The sequence below is a fragment of the Pseudomyrmex gracilis genome, unplaced genomic scaffold (genome assembly GCF_002006095.1).
Source record: "Pseudomyrmex gracilis isolate BER0280 unplaced genomic scaffold, ASM200609v1 scaffold_12, whole genome shotgun sequence".
NCBI lineage: Eukaryota > Metazoa > Arthropoda > Insecta > Hymenoptera > Formicidae > Pseudomyrmex > Pseudomyrmex gracilis.
The window spans coordinates 156,976-173,602 of record NW_018020596.1 but is presented as its reverse complement, the minus strand read 5'-3'; the positions used below and the strand labels follow the sequence as shown (position 1 = coordinate 173,602).

Here is a 16,627-nt window from a genome sequence, read left to right as displayed (position 1 = left end):
AAGTAGAAATTTTAAATGTTCTCATTTCTACATTATAGTATAATATTGCGTATCTCATTAACTTTCTTTCTAAAGAAAATTTCTTAAAAACAATGAAACAAATTTGATTACACGTGATTATTTGTGTATATAATAGAAAACATTTTGAATGGAATGACATGTAAATTTCTCGAAGATTCAAACAGCAATTCTAAAAACAAATAACTTTTAATCACTCACTTACATTTTGCATGGTTGAAACACGTCTATGATCGGCAAAATTTCACAAGTCATTCCATTAAAAAAAATTAGGAGGCTGGAAATTCGGCACACCCGCGCAACCTCATATATATCACATAAAAAATCCCGATGAATCTTAAAACACTCAAAAAGAATTTCTTCGCCATAATAGATTCCGGGAAAATTGTGACACTTTACATGGTCCACCCTGTTTGTTGTGTGTGTGTGTAAGGACATTTATTTATATTAGAATATTTTTTCTTACGTGTGATGCAGTTTTTTTTTCTTTTAAGACAGTGTGTACGATTGCGTGAAATAAACGTAAAAAAGTATACGTTTTTTCTGCTTCGTAGGAAATAATTTGTATGCGAATTTTGTGTCACCATCGATGTACTGTAATTATCTCTTCAGTACATGTATATAATTTAAATGTATAATATATAAAACGCATCATATATATATGTATATATATAACTTTTGCCATAGATTTGTTTTTTTTTTTTATTTTTTTTTTTTAATTTCAACGTGAGGTTGCAATAAAAAGAGGAATTGCACTTAAATTCTTGCTTTTTCGTCTATGGTTATCGTCACCATTTATGATAACCACACATTCTTCTTCTTTCTCTCTCATAGACTTCAGTTTATACGGTAACTATCATCCCTTGTGTGTTCATACATATTTAAATCTTTAACTTTTCTTTCGTATAAACACGTCACAACGAATTTGCTTATTGGTCACTGTGTAGACCGTCGACGTTCTGTCCGATTAACTGCCGCGAGCGATTCCTCAGGTAGACGAGCTGGATCCGTCAGAATATCAGTGGCAGTACACAGATACCTTAGAGAGTTCAGAACAGCTAAAAACAATATTTTTTAATCAAAACAATCGTATGTATATGTTTTATGTGTTTCTTTTTGAGTGTGTCATAGTATACAAACCTGGTCTGAGATCGACAAGTGAGCAGTGTTGCTCTACCCATAGTATTGTACTTCTATATAAATCCTCAATACTCGCAGTCGAGACTGAAGCATTGAAGGATGACATCAACGGTTCCAACAATATACTAAACTGATTACTTTGTTAAGAAAAGTGATTGTGCGAGGTTTTGTGCGCATTATATTTACATTATAATTAAATCTATGTTTTAGATATTCAAAAATTAAAAGAATAAAAGGATACAATCCAGAATTTCCAGTTTTCTCGTGTGCGTGTGCGTACATACTCATCAAACATCTCTTTCATTTTGCTAGTTCTTTGTCTAGAAACTGGAGCACCCGTTGCAGGAAGCATGGATTGACAATTACTACAAAATTTATATTATGATATTATTATTTATAATTTCATCATTATTTTATTATTTTTAGAGAAAAGTATTATGTAAGATACCTAATTGACGTATTAAGGCACTCAATCTGTTGTTTCAGACTATCCATCTCCTCCTTCAATTGATGCCTTTCTGCTCTCAACTGCCGAATGTAATCCGCTCCTTTCTGCAGCATCGCGGCTTTGCTTAGCTTCGCGCTAGAATTTTGACTAAGTTGCGGTATCAGACTATGCAACATATCGAAGCCGTTTTTGATATTATATCTACGCTTCTGTTCCGCGTGAATGTGGCCGACTCGCCGCTGCTCTTTATATTGTCCTCTTTCCGATTCACCTTTAATATATCCGCGAGTGGGCGATAAGGGACTACCTATACTCATGGGACTATGAAGAGGACTGAGACTTAAAGCTTGGGGACTGTGCGCATTAGAGCTACTGCTATCCTTCGGCGACCCGGGACTACTTTGGGAATGATGCGTCTGACTGTTTGCATTTAAGAGAATCTGTTGGGTTGTAGACGGTTGCATCGCCTAGCACAAGTTATCAATATATCAGTATTGTTGAATCCTGAACAAAATGATATATTATATGAATTGCTTGACACTTTTCAGTAATAATACCTGTTGTTGTTGTTGTGGTGGTGGTGGTGGTGCCTGTTGTACACTAGCAGTCTGCATCGTTTGAACAGTCACTGGTGTCGTGATGTGCTGCGCCGTTGTCACTTGCGTTATTTCTATTGTTAAGATAACGGATGAGTATCAGCCATTACAAATTATAGTTACAAGTAAACAGAAATATAGTAAAAAAACACGCACTATTTGTCAGCAAGTGAGTAAGCAAAACATTATTATTTAGATTCAAAGCTGGATCGCTCACTGCAGTCACTAGCGGCGGTGGGTGTATCCTAGATGCTCCTAACGAGGAGCTGCTTCGTGATCTATTTCTTCCTTTTATTTGGTACTGAAGAAACGCAAGAAACGGTCTTTTAATTGAATATTTATACATTGACGCGTTTATTTAGCATACTAACCTGCTTAGGTACGGCAAAGATCTCTTCTTTTTCCATGTTAGACGTTGTCGGTTGAGGTAGTAATTTAGTCGAGTGCATAGCAGACGCAGCGAGATCTAATCCAGGAGATCTGCACTGCAGTAATATTTGCGACTGTGACGATTGATCCGGTGAAGGAACCGATACCACTTGTTGCGTAGGATGTGTCTTAAAGTAAACATTATCTCTTCAACTTCTATCTTAGTCGTAAACTCGCTGTTAAAAGACTTGAAACATTATCGTTGCTTAATTTACCTTGAAATTATTAGCGTCAAATTTACACGATTGAGCATTAAGATTTTGCACGAGGTTCGGAAATTTGTAGCATTGTTGCTGCGGCTGAACTATCTTGTAAGGTTTGCTGGACATCGGCGTAGTGGTCGGTAACGACCTCATAGCCGGATGCTGGGTCTGCAGTGGCGTAGTGTTAGCCTGTGAAAAATTCTGCTGCACCGTCACTAGATTTTGTACAGCAGCGGCGGCAGCGGCAATTGACGATATCTGATTGGCGTTAACCGTCGTCTGATCGCTTAGTGTTGTGATTTGCACCGGTTGCGATTGATTACTTTGCATCGGTGCCAACTGCACCGTCTGAATTTCCATCGCGTAAGATTGCGGTTGCTGCGATTGGAATCCTGAAGGTGGTTGTTGCGTGCTCGCTTGATACGTACTCTGCTGTATTCGTTGCTGCTGCTGCGGAGATTGTTGTATCACACGGCTACTTCTCGATGATCCTCTATTACCTCTGGTTTTTTGCGGGGATTGATTTGTCGCAGCGGACACCTCAAAGTTTGGCGACTGGATGGCATTGTAATTCTCACTCATAGCTCTAAATAAAAAAACACAAAAAAACAACACATCGATTGATAATCGGATCACAAATTCTATCACACTCGCCGGAAGGTCATCACTGTTTTGTAGTGTACTCACATGGTATTTCTAAACACGCTCGGTGCTCCGGATTGCGGCTGAGTATATATTTTGGCGGTGTATTGGAGATTCTGCATGGTAGTCTCTTGTTCTTCCCGAGGCAATTGGTGGTGCTGCTGCTGTTGCGGCGTGTGTTCGTTCTTGATCGTCACGGGAGCCTCGCCTATTTCGTTCATCTGATTAATCGGTGTCATCAGATCCAGATCAGAATAATTAGCGTTTAGACTACTATTCCGAAATATATCATCCTCCTCGGGCACAGGAGCTAATTTCGAGTTTAGGAATTCTTGAATCAAGATAAAAACATTCGACACGTAAGAAACGTTCAAATTACGAGATCGATCAAGCATCAGTATTAAATACCTTGCAATGGCTCTAGAGTATCCATAAAATCGTCCAGATTCGGTTGCAATGGTCCCAGACTGGGTTGGATAAAGTCTGCTAAACTCGCACCTCGAGCTGTCAAATAAAATTTTTACACATTAAACGTGTTTGCAAAAACCGATTCTTTAAATACGCACGTACAAGTGCAGACCTCGAATTGCGAATTAAACACATCTTGAAGAGAATTACCAATTTCTCTAGGATCCGGAAAATATATTGGTTGATTCGAGCTAATGGTCGAGAAAAGAGTATCTGTCATTAGTTCCATATAATCTTCGTCGACCATCATACTCTCTCCAGAAGGAGTTCCAGTGGTACCACCATATGTATTTCCCGTACCCGTTCCGAAGTTGCCGATAGTTCCGCTCCCATTGCTCCAATCTAGCATGTCCATTGACTCCATCTGAACAAAAGTTTTATTTATATTTCTATAATAAGATAAAGGACAATAAAGCACACATTTTTATTTTCCAAATAAATACAATAACGATAATAATACACACACACACACACACAACAAGGTATATATAATATATAATATATGACCTACAACGTACCATTTCTGTGCCATCTTTGCTGCCATGGATTCTGTTCCGATAGAACATACGCCATTTCTTGTATTCTGCTGTAACAGCCGCGAGCTTTCGTTTCCAGTATTTTCCCTCTAAGACCACCGCCTGATAAGAGATATGCCGTTGATTCACGCTCACTAAGCGTATAGGTCTTATTACCGGATGCAAAAATGAACTTTATGACTTTACAAACTCTCTTATTTCAGATTTTCCAACTTCTTCAGTCATCAAGATTTTTTACATATACATATATGCAGGTTTTGTTAGAAACGTTTCAAATAATTGTAACTCATATACATCGTATAAAAATTATCTAATCAAGTAAGCTGTCGCCAATATATTGCGATAAAGACACATTTCGATTGCGTAATTGGTAAAAACCGGATAATAACTACTGCTATTTTAATATCGCGATGCGACAAGTGGTTATTACAGGAAATTGTAACGAGTTAAAGAAAATGATGAAATGGGATATCTCTAAGACATACAATCAAAATAACAAAGACGTATGAACAGGCTATGTAACAGAACATACATTGCAATAAAAAACATCCTTTGCAATCGATTGTAAATACAGAGAGCTTATAACATAATTAAAATTTACAGGTTTTATATTCAAAGAAATATATAGCGTCAAAAACTAAATATAAACATACCTCAGGCTTATTGTGAGTATCAACATCAAGCGGTGATGCAAACTGGCATACCAGTGTGTTTTGCTTCAATATAACTAAAAATGAGAAAGAGACAACTTCTGATTATACATATTTCAAATTTTCTACACATTATAACTTATGGTTTCAAGTTTACGTCCATATCGGAAACACGAAGCTTTTAAATCATCGGGCAATCAGCAATTGTTTTAATTGCCTCGTTTGTAACGCTTTATAATTGTAAACATGTCGCGTACGGTAAAGACTTAAATACGATATGCGCAATTACAGTTTACAATAAATGCACATTTGTCGCTTAACTGATTCAATGAAAATCCAGTTAAAAAAAATTCAAATATCGAAACACTCGGAAAGAGATAACACGATAAAAAATATAATCCCGCTTGTTCCTAGAATATTTGTTTGTAGTTCTTCACAGTTGTTCTATAAGCAGTCTTACAAGAGCGCGAACAAGCACGCTTAGCTGTTTCTCTGCGAATTGTCTTATCTTGCCGCTTTGATTGTTTTTCTTGTCTCGAACGAATTAAGCTAATTCAAAACAAGATGCGTGTGTACAAAAAAACAAAAAAGGAGGCGTGTAAAACGAGCCTCCTCGATTCGTTTATGATAAGTTGGATGCACGCCAGGTGCGTGGTGAATACACACTATCAACGCGCGAATATAGCGCACAGAGAGAGAGAGAGAGAGAGAGAGAGAAATGGAGCTCTTTAAATAGACGAGTAATTACTTATCCGGTCATTCCGATGAATAGCAAGACAGCCAGCGGTTGTCTGAACTCTCGGCACTTTGCGTATATCACGATAATCAAAATGTCAATGAACCAGGTTGAAACCGCAATACTTTTTTGGCCGATCAATACGGAAATTACGAAATTTGACAAATCCAATTTCAATGTGTCCAAGTTTTTAATTTGATCTATAGTTTACAAGTTTGAAGTGTCACATGTGATAGAGTTTCTTCATTTCATTTGATCTGAACTTCAGATATCTGATCAGATCCGATAAGATCCGAAATTTGGCGCGATTGCCCCCACACATATGTATCATCTTATATATTCCATCATTAATTAAGTGAAACTTGGCAAATATATATATATATGTCATATGTATATTTTCATTGTTTATTCTTTTTTTTTTTTTATATTGAGAGCGGTAAGTCATCTATTTATTCTAATATTAAATATTTCGATCGAGCGGTTATCTCGATGAAAAAAGAGATTGGAACTGAAGTTTGCAGACGCAACGTTACGGAAGATAAGGAAGTGAGCTTACAATTTATCAGTTGTTATATTACTATGTATCTACGACTTTCGGTTCGGTTTGAGCGTCGGGGTCTATCTTCATTGCCAATTAAACGTAAAACAATGTCTAAAATTACACACCTCGACTGCTCGATATAATTTGTAAAAACTCATCATCTATATATTTATTGTTTTAATTCTGTACTTCTGTATTTGTTTTTAAAACGTATCGAGATTGCGGCTAATCATAAATCTCGTAACGACACATTTTATTCTTACATTGCATGTGCCAACATCTCCAAATCACGTTGTTTAGTCTGATCTTGTCTTTCCATCTCAGTCTGATTCCTTTGAAGCGATTCCATTTAGGCGATGTCAGCTTCTGTCTGGAACAAATTCAAATGCCCATACGTCATACCCACTGCAATAACAATATCTGTATAAATTGAGAAATAAAAATGTGCATTACGCGCATTGTTCAACAGATACATCCAAAAAAATATTTGCATTTTTTTTATTTCAAGATTCTGTTTCTTTCAGTAGGTACAGTTGTTTGTAAGTTTGTGAAATACAAGTTTGCGATTCTGCGATATACTTCACGTTATCGTCTCTCTTTCGCCACAATCAAATATATTACCAACGAAGTGTCAACAATGAAGGAAGAAAGAGAGAGAGAGAGAGACAGACGGTATTGCAGTCGGAAGATTTCCACTTGTCATATTTTTGATGTAGTGAGAGAATTCTTCTCCTTGACATTTAAACCCCGGAGATCTTTACGAATTATTGCCATTTCAATTTTTTCTAATTGCGCGATTAGATAAACCGTGGAACGAGAAGCATATGGATATGGAAAAAAAAAAAAAAATTGCTACATGTATTACTGGTGTCGAGACTACCGCGTTTCTCGATAACGAATCGAACGATATCGCTCATATACACGTTTTACAATACGATTCATCTCTACATCGTACGTTCGAAATAAAAATATATAAAAATACAAAAATATATATTCGTTAAGTATGTTATTATTTATTTATTGGAGAAATTAAAGCGGAAGGAAAGTTCAGATTTTTTACGCTTCAAAAGAGAATAATGTAAAAATTATCTCAGAAGTGAAGTAAAATGCTTGAACTTTCGACTTTTTTTGTGCGTTTGTTTTATCGTAAATTATTCTTGCGCTACTGCATTGAAATAAACTGCGTTGATGCCTGTTGCAACGTGGTGATACCATGACTCCGAAAGTATGCAAGGTTCAAGAGAACAAACGTACGGATAGTGCCAGAAAATTCCGGAAAGTGAGCTTAAAAAACACGAAGAAAAACATATCGAAGTATATTTATCACTTACGTTTGATATTTATAGAATAATTTGAATAAATATGATGAGCGAGAACTATACGCGCTGGCAACAATTGTGTGCGTTTACTTATAATTAAAATTATTCAAAGAACAATGTGTGTGTGTGTGTGTGTGTGTCACATCGGATATCATAGAATAAACAGCTCACTCGATTAACATTAACGGTAACGTTTATATCGCCCGCCTGTTATCTCAAAATACGTGCGCTATACGTCGAACGAATATATACCTATACAAGTTGCCCGTGTAGTAGCGAGACAAGATTTAAATATCGTTAGATGAATTTTTTTACATAAAACCTGTGACAACCCGATTAATTCCGTTTATCTGAAAATGTGTCGAATCACCGAGTGCTCGCTCCCATTCTCGCTACTTTAAATAAAACACAGTGCCTTACAGAGGATCTCATTATCAGATAATGAATTATTTGTTCATTGCGCGATTTGCGACTCGGTTGGCATCAGCCATCGCGCGAACGTAGCCTCGCGATTATTATCGTGTCGTTGAGAAACTCGGGATATAGTGACAAGATAGAGATAACTGTCGTTGCGCGTTTGTAGAGATCCACGAAAAGAAAAAAAATCCACACTGATAAAGATACTGATTATAAGATGTGGTAAAGCCGCGTACCAACAAAAAGAGATTCGAGTCGCTCGTGCGCTTTGATTAAACCGCGAATATCATTTTTTATTTTTAAGCGTTTCGCGATTTGTAATTATCTGAAATAAGCGAAGACAGAGGAAAAGAACGAGAGAGAGAGAGAGAGAGAGAGAGAGAGAGAGGAAAAGAGCAAAGATCGCGTCCTGAAAACTAAATTCGTCGAGCGTTCTCAATATCATCTAACTGGGAATTTGTCATCATTACCATATACCGCCACATTGGATGTTTTCACGCTGAAAACGGAACGGTTCGTGAAGTAACTTTCACGCGAAAACATTTTTTTTTTATAGATATTTTAATTGCAAAGTTTTTTCTTTCAATTGAAATCGCAAAGTCGAGCGAAAGAAAAATCCAAGTATTTTATTTTCGACGGATTGTCACTGTGCGCGTTTTTCAAAATAAAAATTGCGCACGATAAATGGCTTCTCCATGCACAATGTTATCGGCTACTGCAAATATACACCGAAGGGGTAAACTAGCTGGGGAACGGAAATAGCCGGCCGCACACACCGATTGGATCGGTGGGCGAGCCTCCGTCGAGCGCTCGTGGATTCTCGACCTCTTATGTGCTTGTTGCGTCGTACGGAAGTGTTACGTTTGCGCCTGGCGCGTACGTACGGCACACACATTACAAACGCATGCTTGGTATGACGCAGTGGCCTTGGTCGATAAAAGACACACGTTCTTACACGGCGACACACAGTGGTGAGAACACAAGTTGGTCTTTACGGCATATAATCTAGCGCGATTCGCGCTTTTTCGCTGATTCAACGCGGAAAGCGACACGCGCCTGCACCGTTCGAGATCACACGGCGAATCGCAAATCATCATCACCGCGCGATACCGCGCTGGTTTCTATTTTGACGCTTCGGACGACACTCGGATATGTGAGACCGACCGCTTCGTATGAGATGAAAAAGTTGTCGATCAAATCTCTCGTCACGCAGTTAACTCCTGGTCTGGCGGGAAACTATGTTCCCGATGCGTCGAAAATATCGCATTATTTTGAATTTGCTCTTCAAAGTGATCAAAATATTGCGCGGGTAACATGCAGTCACGATATGACAGTGTAAGATAATATGTCAATGTAATAACGACGCAAAGTGATAGGCGTGCCAAAAAAGCGAACTTTCTCAAGTGATATGACACAGTGTTCGATAACATCGAGGATTCGCCGGATAATTTTAATCGAAAAATAAAAAAATATGCTTACGCGCCGAACGGATTTAGCACGGTGGGACGTTTGCGAGAGGATATTACTGGAAAACCACTGGATAACATTGAAAGCCGATGCCATTGTAATATTGTAATATGTATATCATAAAAAAAAACAAAAAAACAATATGTGGGTACACTCGCCGCACGCACTCGCTTCGAATTACGCTTTTTCTAACTTTCACTTTCGCGCGAATAGCGTGTGTCGGAAAAAATATTCACGCGAGAAGAATTTCAACGGATACGTTTCAACCGGCAACCGTTACTGGGAGCGAACTGATGTTTAATTGCTTCGCTTATTCTTTTTCTCCGCAACACGCCAGAATCTAACGAGTAACTTGATCAAATCAACATCTCGTTACATATTCAAATCTGCGGAAACATCTACACAGATCGTGCGAAAAAAAATCTACTCGTTTGCTCGTACGAAGAAGTGTTCTTAATTCCGAGGAAATCTCGTCTTTTGTTATTTCGCTTTGTTATATAGTACGTATAGTAGTTTGTTTAATTTTCGATATGGTTTCAGAAAAAGTGAGATGGTTTGTTGAAGTCACGTAACACACACAGGTTACGAACGACGTAAGTAACGTCTCATTAAGCGCACAAAGTGTATATGGTACTTGCTATTTATTTTCATTATTATACAAGATGGGAGCGGCGTTTATTATAACGCGCTTGTTGCTTGCTTCGATTTACGACATTGATATTGCGACCGTTTACATTGCGTCACAGTCGCCTATGTTCTTTTTATTTGTCCCGGATTGCATTTGCGACCGTTTATATATTAAGAAGAAGAGAAGGACAAATTTCTCGAGACCTTATCGCCGATAACGTGTTTCGACGTGATCGATCGACGTGTGTGACGCATCTTCTTCAGGGTCGTTTGTGTGATATAATTAATTTGGCCTCTTGTTTGAGAATTAAATAAAAAAAAAAAAATAAAAAAAAAACGAAAACCAATACGTTGGTGTGACGCGATGTCGGTGCTCGACTTACTGCGGAATTGATTGAACCCATATTGTTATGATGTTTACTCATCATCGACTCCCAAATCGTATGTTATTGACGTTATCTTCAGATTGTGATGTTTGTTTCATTTTTATTAATAATTCGCGCGATCTTTATGTAACGTAGTCCAATTATCCTATTAAATCGAAACTGCTTGTTCACAAACAAGCTTTGATCACAAACACATCGTTCTGATAATTTTGGATTATCAAGAAATTTGAGTAGCTGTGTGTACCACAGCGGTTACACAGTAAGATACCGTTGAAATCGCACACGTGACTGCAGCAACTCACATTACAGACGTGCCGCAGCGAATCAACTTTAATCATAGGTAATCGTAAGCCCAATACACGTAAGCGAGCGCAACATTTTGCGTCATTATTTTGTTTTTTGTAATTTTTAGATCTGTGTTTCGTATAAATTTGATAATTGTCAATTATATTAAAGCTCGCTCGATAACGCGCGTTTTTTTTCGTTACAAGAATTTGAATCGATCCGTTAGAGGGAGGCGACTCGTGATGTGTCGTCACAAGGAAAAACGGAAATTGTCGGTAGAAGCCGTGTTTGTGCGACTTTAGCGAGACCGTACTTAATTGCGGTGTTGTCGTTTGGTTCTACGGCCTCTCTTTCATTAATTCAATTGTCTTTCATCAGCGAGAATGCCACTAGCTAGGCCCAGGCCGTTCAGCATTTGTCCGATTGCCGAGCGCGAGAGAAACACGCGTATCCTTTCAAACAATCTTTTGACAATTCTGTGTTTTGTAGGAAGAAAATAGTAGCAAGAGGTGAGACCAAAAGGTGTATCTTTAGCAATTTTATCTCATAAACGAATTAACGATTATCGATCACCCACGTGCGCCTTCCTCCCGTTACGTCGTGCTCCACCGTGACAATCTTTGACCTTATTTAACAATTTAATACATCGTTATTAGAAGAGATCGTTTCTTCTTTTAAAAATAAAGTCACAAAAACGAATCGCTCGTCAGAACTCGTATTCTTTTTACTTCATTATCAATCTTATGAGGAATTAAAAACAACTAGTATAAAAACTATTACATAAACCATCATAAAATTCGCTTTGTCATGTTAATGTAGAAAACCGGAAAAATGGATAATAACAGGCATTCATTCGTAATCGCGAAGAAAGAGAAAAGAGGAACTCACCTGTAGGCAAGAGACATGCATTGAAAAAGTTTGTTCAAGGACGTCTCGATGCTCGTGCTCGCAAATCTGTCGTGCGGGAAACCGGACGGGGCGATAATCGCAAATCTGCTGGTCTGCGCCTCCACCTGGTCTGGCACCGGCACGGCAAGCTCGTCCTCGTCGTCCTGGGCCTCGGCCTCAAAGTCCGAGATCATAAAGTGACCCGAGTGTATCGTCTCGCGCGAATCTCTGCCGCTGTTTTTTTCCCGCTCGTTCCCGGCGTGATGAAAACCGGCCTGGCTTGCCATCGCCGGTTTTCGGTACAACAATTCCGCCTGCATTCCGATATTGATGATCTTCTGCGAACATAATCAATAGACAAGTCATTCGTTGAATCCGATTGACGATTAATTACACTCTCGATTGTTTTAGGTTTTAGGATAAAAATAAATTCAAAAAGGTTAAATGGCCATGAATAAGGATTATGTAAATTTAACTCGTCTGTGCATCATCTCGAAGTTACTCATAGGTAAAAGGCCATCGCATACAAATTATTAACGCAACTTAGGCTAGTAGCACACAACACGTAAGTAGAGAAAGGAATGTTTGAAAAAACCGGTCAGAAATTTCAGAAATCAATACGATCGTTTGATTGGACCTCGTGAAAATTACTCGATCGAGTATATTTCTTGGACCACGAGATAAACACTGATAAAGAAGAAAAATTTCTTAAAGAACTTCATATAAACCATACTTATGTTTATATTAACAATCATTTAGTCGAATCTTCAATTAAACGGATTGTGTTGTCAGAAACGCGCAACGGCCAATTTTGCAATAATCGATCATTGTGATCATTGATTTTCACTTTCCTTAAGCTTGACGAACGATTTCTCAATAGCCCAGTGACTTTACAGATCGGTGCGCGGCGAAAATTAAATACAACTCGGACGATTCACCGCGCATGTCTCGCACATCGAGAAATCGAACGCGGGTGAAATCAAATTTTTCCGCGGAAAAGTCTGAATTGTTTTGTGGTTCAGACAAAGTTGAATTTATTTTAAAAAAGCAGGATTTTAAGCAAACATATTTTTTTTCCAGAAGATTCAAATAAATTTTGTGACGTAATTGTCCATATTTTGGCAACATATTATAATGCTGATTTGTGATTTAATATTAAGAAAAAACTTGTTTTGCGTAAAAAAAAACTTGTTTTGCGTAAAAACAACTTGTTTTGCAAAAATAAACTTGTTCATACAAATAAATATCATCCACGTGTTGATACGATGAATTCTAAATGGCGCGTTCATGATTTGATATAGAATTTTCAATTTATTTTCGTGCGACACACACTTGAAGACAGTGTGCCCACACATCCACACACACACATTGTTATTTGAAAATATATACTCTACGTATAGCACATACGTGTACACACGTTCAAACGCTTATTTCGAGTACAAGTTACCGGTGATTGGTTGTGAAATATCAAAGACAAGATCGTTAATGAATTAAAATTGGCACTATTACAATTCAGTTTTGTGCGTGTTGATGTGTACACCAATACAGATACTTTATGCGTAAAGATATGGATCTTTTCAGGAAAAAGACTTGTGTTTACGGTTGAGCATTAGCGAGAGATACCGATATCGCTTTAGAGCTCAGTCTGTTTGCCGACGTATTGACGCTACTATTATTCCAATTTTACTTTTTTATTCGTATTACTCTCCGCTCGAGAGAGAGTCTGTAAAGTCTCAGATTACTATTCAATCATATTCGATTCGTCGTCTCAATGTGGGACGGGAGGATAAAACACGATGAAGATAGAAAAACCGAGAAAAAAAACTGCGTGTATAACTCGCAGAGAAACGCTCCACGTGACGACAAAACAGGAATTTTGATACGCGAGTTATTTGAGTTATTAACCTCGTTTTAACCGACCTATTAACACGAATCTCTTTACGATGAGCCGACCAAATTGGTTGACCGGTGCCTACGCCCGTATCCGATTACAAGCGATTTTTTGCGGACTATTCTTTGTTCGTTTTTCTCTTTCTTCCGACTTATGCTCGAGACGTATTGACTTAAAACTGCAACATTTGTCGCAATTCTCTACGGTTTCCTTGAGAGGAATCAACGTCATTCGAACGTCGATTGTTGCAAGCTCCAACGTGTCAAATTCCAGCATCATCCAAGAACTCTAAAGGTCGTGTTTTTTTTATTATTATTATATAATTAATCTCACGCAAAGTTGGCGCAATAACTTGCGCGCATCGCGCAATATAAAGGTGCTTTATTGTTGCTGACTGTGTACGTAAGATGATATAAGGAAAAAAACGAGATAATTTATGCGCGTACATTTCTTCGTACACTCGTACTTTGTTTCGAACAAACGTATCACGAAAAAAACCTTTGCAACTTTGAAAATATTGTCTCTAGCTGGAACTACGTGAGATTATGCGAAAGTTTCACTAAAAAAAGCCTTAATTCTTACACGAGAAGTTTCGTTACACATGGTGATTTTTTGCGAGAGATTAACCTGATGATTAAAAAAAAAAAAAAAAAAAAAAACAAGCATCGATATAGGTTATCGTTGACAAAATAACAAATACCGATATAGGTTATCGTAGGTTTATCATTTGTTTCCCAATTTTAATATCTCACATCTCGCGCGTGTTTCGGTTAAATTAAAAACAAAAACAAAAAAAAAATAAACGCAGCGAGAAGAATTTATACTCGTCTCTCGGTATCGCCGCGAGACAGTGCGATCGAAACAACGAACTTTTAATTAGATGCAAGATTTAATTACTTCGGAAAATGTAAAAAATGGATTAGCTGAACGGAACATATTATCGTTTACTCATCGTTTTTCACGAGACACATTTTTCTCAATAAAAAATAGCCTCAGCTTTTTAGTTCTATTCTGTGAATGTGATTTTTTAATTTTTTTTTGTTCTTCTTCGTTATCTGCATATAGTGTTAATGCCCTTTGACCCTCTCGAGCTGGGCTATCGCAGAGCGAAGTCAACTGTCTTATCTGTTCTTTCATTAAGCGCTCGTTACGCTTGCTCTCTCGGATTTCGGATTTCCTAGATAACAATAAAGTATATTTATAGTTATTAGTTTATATGACGCGCTGAAATCTCGCGCTCCACATATATTGCGAATATTTTGTTATTTGTTTTTTTTATTGATTTTCGAAGCTATCGCGCGAGTTTGACAACAGACCACGCGTGTTTACAATGATATTCTTGTGACATTTGTATCACAATTTTTATGGGGAAAAAAAAAACCAGGAAATTCGACAGGAGCGCAACTTAAACTTATTATTGTCAATATATTCGACTTCTTACACGATGTGTAAGTTAATCCTTCCTTGTGTGTCAAATATTCTTTTTTTTTTTTTTTTTGATCTTTTCGTTCGAAACGAAACAGAAGAAGAGGAGAAAAAAAGGGAAACAGAATAAGAAACGGATCGTGAGGATAACGTTTATACACGCGGTTCCTCACACTTGCTCGTGTGTTATCGTTCCCTATTCCCCGTTCTGTTTATGTTGCCTTTTTCCTCGATTTTTTCTTTCCGTTTCTCAAGAGGCGAACATGGTTCGAGGTTTGCGAGAATCGGTTTCAGACGCGTTTGCTATTTCTCCTTATCTCGCGTCGCGTTACTCCGCTTTGCGCCTCCGATTTTTATCGCGCGTCTGGCTCGGCGCGTTCCATGGAAATCGCTTCGCAACGTTTCTCTATCGTCGCTACTGCCATTTCATTCTCTATTTCCCTCTCTTTTTCCCTCTCCTCTCTCTCTCTCTCTCTCTCTCTTTCGCTTGCCCTCTCTTTCTAACAGAATAAATAGCGCAGTTAAGCTTTCCTCCCGTTCGCGCTATTATTCCCGTTTCGCGGTTTCTCCTATTACGGTTATGTATTTTTTTTTTCCCTCGACGATCGAGAAAACACGCCGCCGCGCACCAGATGTTGCTCCAACGTGTGCGACGGTCGTTCTCGGGCGCTAACAATTCCGCACACGAATGAACACACACTTGACGCACGCAGGGTAGCACACAACAGAGAGAACAGGCCGAGATCGCGCGCTCTCTTCCATCTCGCACTCACCTCCTGGATCTAATCTCACAAGTTTTGTCACCACTCTCGCTCTTTCTCTGTCTATCCTCGTTGTTGTCCGTCGTCGATGTGGCTACGCGACACAACGTCGTCTCGCTGATATAAATCCTTTATTTCCTAACGATAACGAACACTTGGAAATCCACGCGTTGTCACGCTCGCCGTCAGGCTGGGCCGCAAGGCGCCGCGCCCGGACGCGGCCCGTACGCGTTACTGCACAGCACACTCTCGCTCATAATAGTAGCACAGCGACGCCATTTGTGCGCGTATTCGCATTAACATGCCCACCAGCGTGTTATTACGACTACGGTCTACGTCACTGAGCACAGCTGATAAGAACGCAGCCGCAAGCGCCGCCCAATGGAAGCCATCGTTTCTCTTTCGGCGCGGCTTTTTTAAAGCGGATATGGCTCCGATACTTCTGTGTGTGTGTATGTATAGTTGAATCCACAATAGAAACAAGTCCGAGACACGCGGTTTGCGATGAGAAAAAACTACTAGAACCTAGACCAATCACATTTAATTGGTTGGACTAATTGATCAATGCAACTGGGCCAGTGCCGGTAATGAGAACGTTCCGGGGATTTGAGAGCGTTGCGATCACCGTGTGAAACAGAGACATCTACAGTTTCACTTTTCTGCCAGCGACGGAGGCGCTGTTAGTCTTCATTACAATATGAAGATACCGAATAGCAATCTATAGTTGTCATATAGTTGTCACAGATTTACAAAT

The 16,627-nt window shown here is 38.6% G+C and overlaps 1 protein-coding gene across 4 annotated transcripts; it reads right to left on the bottom strand.

Moving 5' to 3' along the window:
- Positions 1–191: 191 nt before the first annotated feature.
- Positions 192–16,079, bottom strand: LOC109863775 (carbohydrate-responsive element-binding protein). Of its 4 annotated transcripts, none has more exons than XM_020444307.1 (16): positions 15,886–16,079; positions 11,797–12,134; positions 6,671–6,777; positions 5,134–5,207; positions 4,463–4,582; positions 4,095–4,308; positions 3,885–3,980; positions 3,522–3,807; positions 2,847–3,420; positions 2,574–2,759; positions 2,359–2,503; positions 2,164–2,276; positions 1,607–2,073; positions 1,400–1,523; positions 1,159–1,288; positions 192–1,076 (listed from the first exon to the last, which is right to left on the bottom strand). In XM_020444307.1, the coding sequence occupies exons 2-16, from the start codon at positions 12,114–12,116 to the stop codon at positions 955–957; spliced, it is 3,078 nt and encodes a 1,025-aa protein (XP_020299896.1). In that variant the 5' UTR covers positions 12,117–12,134; positions 15,886–16,079; the 3' UTR covers positions 192–954. The 4 variants fall into 4 exon arrangements, with proteins under 4 accessions (XP_020299896.1, XP_020299897.1, XP_020299899.1 ...); XM_020444308.1 differs by having other exon boundaries at positions 3,522–3,786; XM_020444310.1 differs by lacking the exon at positions 15,886–16,079 and having other exon boundaries at positions 6,671–6,773; positions 11,797–11,909.
- Positions 16,080–16,627: the final 548 nt, after the last annotated feature.